Source organism: Vespa crabro, chromosome 15 (genome assembly GCF_910589235.1).
Source record: "Vespa crabro chromosome 15, iyVesCrab1.2, whole genome shotgun sequence".
In the NCBI taxonomy this organism is placed as follows: domain Eukaryota; kingdom Metazoa; phylum Arthropoda; class Insecta; order Hymenoptera; family Vespidae; genus Vespa; species Vespa crabro.
The window spans coordinates 5,809,004-5,815,003 of NC_060969.1; the positions used below are offsets into that span (position 1 = coordinate 5,809,004).

Below are 6,000 nucleotides of genomic sequence, written 5' to 3' on the forward strand. Positions count from 1 at the left end.
TCTATATCGTAACGCGAATCAGACGAACAATTTGCTCTCCTTTTTACGGCGAGACGAGACAAAATAAACGCGAGGGAAAAGATATGCGATCTTTCAATCGGCGAGTCTTATTCTAAAGGGGCATACACGTGTCAACCGGCAAAGTTACTTTGATACGCGCTATGTTTGACATGTGATGTGTATGGTAAAGCGCTTAGAACTTTGTCTCGTGTATCCCAACCCAGACTCACGCACACGCGCACGCACGTTACCTCTCTCATACATATGTAGATACAAAAACCTCGTAGGGGATTCGCAGTGGGAGACGCATTGGTAGGAAGGAACGGAGAAAGAAGAGGACACGTTGTTGGGAGTAAGCGCGTGCGGTAAACGACGTTTTCAAACTAAATTCAGTGACTCATGTACTTACGACACATGCGAGGAGTCAGCGAGTGAATACAGTGAGACAGAGAGAGAGAGAGAGAGAGAGAGAGAGAGAGAGAGAGAGAGAGAGAGTGACAGAGGCGGGTGGGAGGGGGAGAGAGAGAGAGAGAGTAGGAGGGAGGGAGTAGACGCGCTTTTGTTCCGTTCCACCCTGAATGATGGCGCGGTCTTTCACGATAAATCGAAACATTCGATAGCATCAGCAAAATCAACTCGTCGAGAATCAAATTCAAAGTTAAAAATCGATATTTCGTTTTATGCACGACAATCCGGTGAGCATTGTCAAGGCCGAGCAAGGCCGAGCAATGCCGAATCGGTCGCAGCCAAGTTCATTGGCAAGTGACTTGGATTGATTCACAACATTATACGATATATAATAAACTGTGCTTCTTTTTTCGTGTTTAGGGAGAGGCATTACGATTCAGAACTAGGAAATCAATCGAAGGATGGAAGTTAAAGGGCGAGTTGCCCTGGTAACGGGGGCTGCTTCCGGTATCGGCAAAACTTACGCCATCGAGTTATTAAATCAAGGAGCCAAGGTGAGCTAATAGCGATATTTCTTGTCTGTTTTTGCATCTTGTAATTTGTAAATACTATATGTTCATAATACTATATTTAAGAGTGGACGGACAATTAACAGAAAGATAGAGGATGTTTAATTAGAGAAGACGTTTGGAAACACTGTAATCTCTCTCTTCGTTTCTGTAGTCATGTAAATCTTATATCATCAGGCCGTTCTATCGATTTGACACAGGTATCGATTTGTGATATCAACAGTACGGAAGGTGAGAAATTGGCCGACGAACTGACCGTGAAATATGGAAAAGATCGAGTGATATTCTCCCAGTGCGATGTCACGGATTATCCACAATTCGAAGGTAACGTCATCACGATCACGATCATAGAAATGTACCATGGATGATTTTTCTCTTCTGATTGATCTATTTTCACAGCGTCGTTTCAAACAACGATCGCTGCTTTTGGACATATCGACATCGTCATCAACAACGCCGGTATCATGAACGATCGATTCTGGGAGCTCGAAGTTGACATCAATCTTGTAAGTGAATATTTTCCTTTAAATGGCAATCGAGAGTGACCATTTATGTAGCGAGAAACATTCTATACGGTGAATCTCGTTGTTTTTAATTCTTTAGAACGGTGTGATACGTGGCACTCTCTTGGCTCAACGATTTATGGGTACGGATAAAGGTGGACAGGGTGGTGTAGTCGTGAATACCGGAAGCAATATCAGTATCAACCCCTACGTCAGCGTGCCCATCTATTCGGCTACGAAGGCGGCAATCGTCAGTCTTACCAGAGCATTTGGGGTACGTCAGTATTGAAAGTTTATATAAGGGATATAGATGAGAAAAATCATTTTTATTATTTCAATTAATATAGATATTATTAATGTGACGTTCATTGTTGCAAATAGGATCAGTATCACGTGGAGCTAACGGGCGTCAAAGTGATGGCACTTTGTCCAAGTGCCACGGACAGTAATTTGGTGGCAGATGTTGGAAAACAATTACTTTCGCCGCGATATCAGGATGCCTGGAGTCGAGACACTGCTTCTTCGGTTCCGCAAAAGTGAGCAAAAATTAATAAGTCTCGATAATTAATCGTTATAGTAAAAGGAATTTGCTAAATGACACATATACTTAGACTTGCTGTTTTTATCATCGATATATTCCCAAATGGATACCGTATTCCTTGGATAAAAGATATTCTTTGTCTTCTTTTTCTTTTCTTATTTTTTTTCCAGAGCGGAGCACGTTGCCAAAGCGTTGATTCATATTTTGAGTATGGGCAAAAGCGGAAGTATTTGGATGGTCGAGAACGGTGAAGCACCTCGCGAAGTGAACTTTCCAAAGTATTAAATAATTCACTTAAGAGAAAATAATAAAAAAAATAAGTTTTAACGCGTCCGTCTTGCACGACACGTGATTCTTCCTCGCTTTGACCACAAGATAACTATGCCGTACCATAATATTACGTATAATTGTATCGATTTTATAATCGAACATTGCCGAAATCGTAAGTTCTCGATCGAACTCCGTGACGATCACGCTCAGGATCACGATTACGATATGGTCGATCGATGTTTGCTCGATCATCATGTCGAAAGACGATCTGTCGACATTTTGTACGTTTTTACTCATTCAACAGACCTGTAAGTAGCACCAATCCGATAAAATTAGCACGCTAGAATCGCGTCGATCGCTTGAACGTTAACGGATACGTCCGTTGATCATCCGCTTTTAAAAATGGAAAAAAGTACGTGTGACTGAGTGAGCGAGTATGTGTGTGCGCGCGCGCGTGTGTGTGTGTGTGTGCGTGCGTGCGTGTGCGTGCGTGCGTGTGCGTGTGTGTGTGTGTGTGAGAGAGATAGAGGAGAGAAAGAGAGCAATTGACACATGAAGTACATACTCGTATTATAAGTAAATAGGTATTATTCGTCCGTCGTGCGTCGACGAAGATAAAAACATAAAGTTATAAAAAGTAATAAGAAAGCATTGAATATACCACATTTTTCTACATATTTTTGCGGCAGAATAAAAGACAGCAAATTTGAATAAAGGACTGGGCCAATTAGCGAGGGCCTGATAAATAATATTCGCTTCTTCGAAGATTCGAAGCATTCTTATCGTACGATAGAAAGCTCATTTTTTTACTTGCAAAATAAAATCTGATAACAAATAACTGATATTGTAATTAATAATAGTAACAATTTGTGAATAATTATTTATACGTACCAATGATGCTTAAGAACGACAGACTAACGATCTTAAAGATCGAAGCTTAATCATTAATAATAATTAATCATCGAAAAACGATTTGGGTGGGCTGACTTTATAATTTTGATACTTATAATATGCATAATATCATAATTGCTTTATCGAATATTCGATCGCACATTTGTATACACGATTTATATAATTTTAAGCCTCGACCACAATTGAGGATTTAGGATTGATTATTTTCTATTGTCAATTTTAATTTATTATTTTATATGTTAAGTTAATTTCAATATACCATAATATATAGGTGACGAGCGAGATTTCGGAGGATGAAACACGTTCAAAGCAAATACATGCATACATACATACATATGTATATTACGTATTCTGGATCGACGAGATATAAAAGAAAAAAAAAAAAAAAAAAAAAAAAAAAAGAAAAAAAAAACTTCGTAGGTAGTGGAAACTGTTGTTGGTTTATTTGTTATGATTTGCTGAGAATGTATGTTGCAAGCTTTGCCAATAAAATCGCATAGCTTTTTAAGAAAATCGAAAAGAAGAATATGTCCTATTTGTCTTTTAATCTTCACTTTATTTTCTTTACGTTGGCATCGTATCGATTAAAACGAACAAAGAGAAAAACAGAAAACTCGATCAAACGTAAAACCGGTCATTTTACAATTATTTAAACATTGTACAATGCACTCGTAATACGATGAGACATTAATTAAATAATTTTACATTTCGTAAAGCGTTTCATAGCACGTAAGACGCAAATGTTTTTGAATATCAGAATACGATACATATTCGTACGACGGATACCAGCTCGATACGCTTTCGAATCGTCCTCGTTGAGTTCAGGTACGTTGCAGATTTTTTCTAACATAGGTCCTTTTCTTATATATCAATGATAGTTAAAGACGCGAGGTCGCGAACGTAAATTTAGGCATTGTCGCTTTTAAAAGGTATTCAGGAAAATGAAATCTATTTGCAGCGCAGTTTTCCAGTTGAGAAGAAAATCACGTAGATTTGGTAATAGTAATGAAGTACGTAGTATACGTTTTATTATTGTTTTTTGCAAACAATACGAAAGATACTAAGAATAGAACTAAGCGAGTAATAAAAACAAAACGTGGCTACACGCTTGACTTGAGTAAAATATGATACCCTGTTACGGCCCGGCCATCATTTCTCTTGAAGAGACGCACAGTGAAACTTTCAGAATCGCGTTAAGAGGAAGAAGAAAAAACATAAACGAAAGAAGAGGACCAGCCGACGAGACATCGTTGTAACCTTGTGGTAGGGATATTCCCTTGAATAGCTCTCATTCGTGCTTGGTATCGCTGTTTTCAATAGCTCATTTTAACCTAGAATTATTAGTGATAATTACAACTAACTTAGTTTTTCATTTACGTTGTTTCTTGTTATTTAATAATATTTACCCGAATAATTTATATTCTATTAATCGTATTTTCCATTTGTACCAAAATCCAGATCGATTCTTCACGATTGAATCAAGAAGACATCCTTTGAAAACCCTCATTCCACAGCTATCGTAATGGATCACGGTTGGAAAAAAGTCAACACCGATTGCATCGCTCGATGATTTAACGTGGAAAAGAAGATTATAAAGAAAAGGAAGGAATGTCGGAAGATGCGATGTAACTGATAACGAAAGTTGGACATCTCGGAGATCCCTGCGTTCTGTTAAAATCAGAGTGGGATAATGCAGTTAAATTTTTCTCTATCGAAAGAAAAAGACCCGCCCGTCATTCGAGATTATTGCTTTATATAATAGCGTACAACAATCGATTCCTCAGCTTCGGGCATAGTTGCGACGTCGTTCGGAAACTGAAAAGTAGAAAGAATGCTATTAGTATCATCGTTGTAATAAGAAAGCATTGAAAATATTTCAAATGTTTCGTGTAAAAATATGTATATGTAATGTTCAGAGAAACAGACTATTGTTTATTTAATAAAAGTAATATATAAACAGATCATGCGCATCATCTAGCGTGAACGTTGCCGTAATAGTTTCCGGAGACCTCGATGTTCGCAATTTTTCTCCACCATGGCATTCAACGCGTCAAAACATTAAATTATGTTAACACATTAATTTATACAACCTTTTACAGTACGTACATTCGTTCGCCACTTTTTCTTAAGATACATTTTATTTTTACCTGCTGATATTATGTTGTTACATTATAGTGCTTATTTTTATTACTAATAACAAAATAATTATTATTGTGTAAATATTATTACGAATATCCCTATTCTTATTATTATTATGCGTATTATTATGATTACAGTTAACAAAGAAATTATTTATTATGTTTTCATAATTAAGAATAAACTTATGAATGCTACAATTATTATTGGATTGTATTTGGCTGGCATACGAGTTGCGTCTGCTTGTCACCCAGAAACGTATTAATTGTATCTTAGTTACCTCTTACGTACTTCAAAATTACTTCTTAATTACCTCTTATTTATTTCTTAGTATCGCCTGATCGCGTCATCGCTGCTAATTACCCGTGTCTCTCCGTCTCATAGTTGCGTATAATAAAATAATAATATAATCTTATAATATTGATATAAACTTCTATTAATTTAAAATATTAATTTCGTAGCGGTTTTCTCTGGTAAAATAAACATAAACGCACTTTTTCACGACTTTGACTGTTCGCGACTTACTTTGCGCTTGCACTCGGACGTTTGCACTTCGTGATTCTCTTTTCTAAACGCTAAAACTATTAAATTAATAATTTCGGTAATTTTATAATTATTTATACGGTATTTATAACACGCGGGATAGAATAGAGTAATATTT

The 6,000-nt window shown here is 36.8% G+C and overlaps 1 protein-coding gene and 2 long non-coding RNA genes across 9 annotated transcripts in view; 1 reads left to right on the forward strand and 2 right to left on the reverse strand.

Annotated features, from left to right (window-relative positions):
* The window catches only part of LOC124429470, a 25,206-nt gene extending 24,724 nt beyond the window's left edge, over positions 1-482 (reverse strand). Inside the window, exon 1 of the long non-coding RNA XR_006943467.1 lies at positions 448-482. This is a non-coding gene — a long non-coding RNA (uncharacterized LOC124429470). The remainder of the gene's footprint in view (positions 1-447) is intronic.
* Positions 1-3,731, forward strand: part of LOC124429458 (15-hydroxyprostaglandin dehydrogenase [NAD(+)]-like) — a 4,444-nt gene extending 713 nt beyond the window's left edge. For 4 of the 7 annotated variants that reach the window (XM_046974788.1, XM_046974784.1, XM_046974783.1 and 1 more), the window contains 6 exons: positions 829-962; positions 1,178-1,301; positions 1,377-1,483; positions 1,581-1,754; positions 1,862-2,016; positions 2,192-3,731. In XM_046974788.1, the coding sequence (XP_046830744.1) occupies positions 870-962; positions 1,178-1,301; positions 1,377-1,483; positions 1,581-1,754; positions 1,862-2,016; positions 2,192-2,306 (768 nt within the window). In that variant the 5' untranslated portion in view covers positions 829-869 and the 3' untranslated portion in view covers positions 2,307-3,731. Of the gene's footprint in view, positions 1-287; positions 366-559; positions 759-828; positions 963-1,177; positions 1,302-1,376; positions 1,484-1,580; positions 1,755-1,861; positions 2,017-2,191 lie in introns of those variants that run through there. The other 3 variants (XM_046974785.1, XM_046974789.1, XM_046974790.1) reach the window with 3 other exon arrangements.
* Positions 3,732-4,206: 475 nt separating this feature from the next.
* LOC124429469 lies at positions 4,207-5,433 on the reverse strand. Its single transcript, XR_006943466.1, has 2 exons — positions 4,610-5,433; positions 4,207-4,534 (listed from the first exon to the last, which is right to left on the reverse strand). It is a non-coding gene; the product is annotated as an uncharacterized LOC124429469 (long non-coding RNA).
* Between the last annotated feature and the right edge of the window lie 567 nt (positions 5,434-6,000).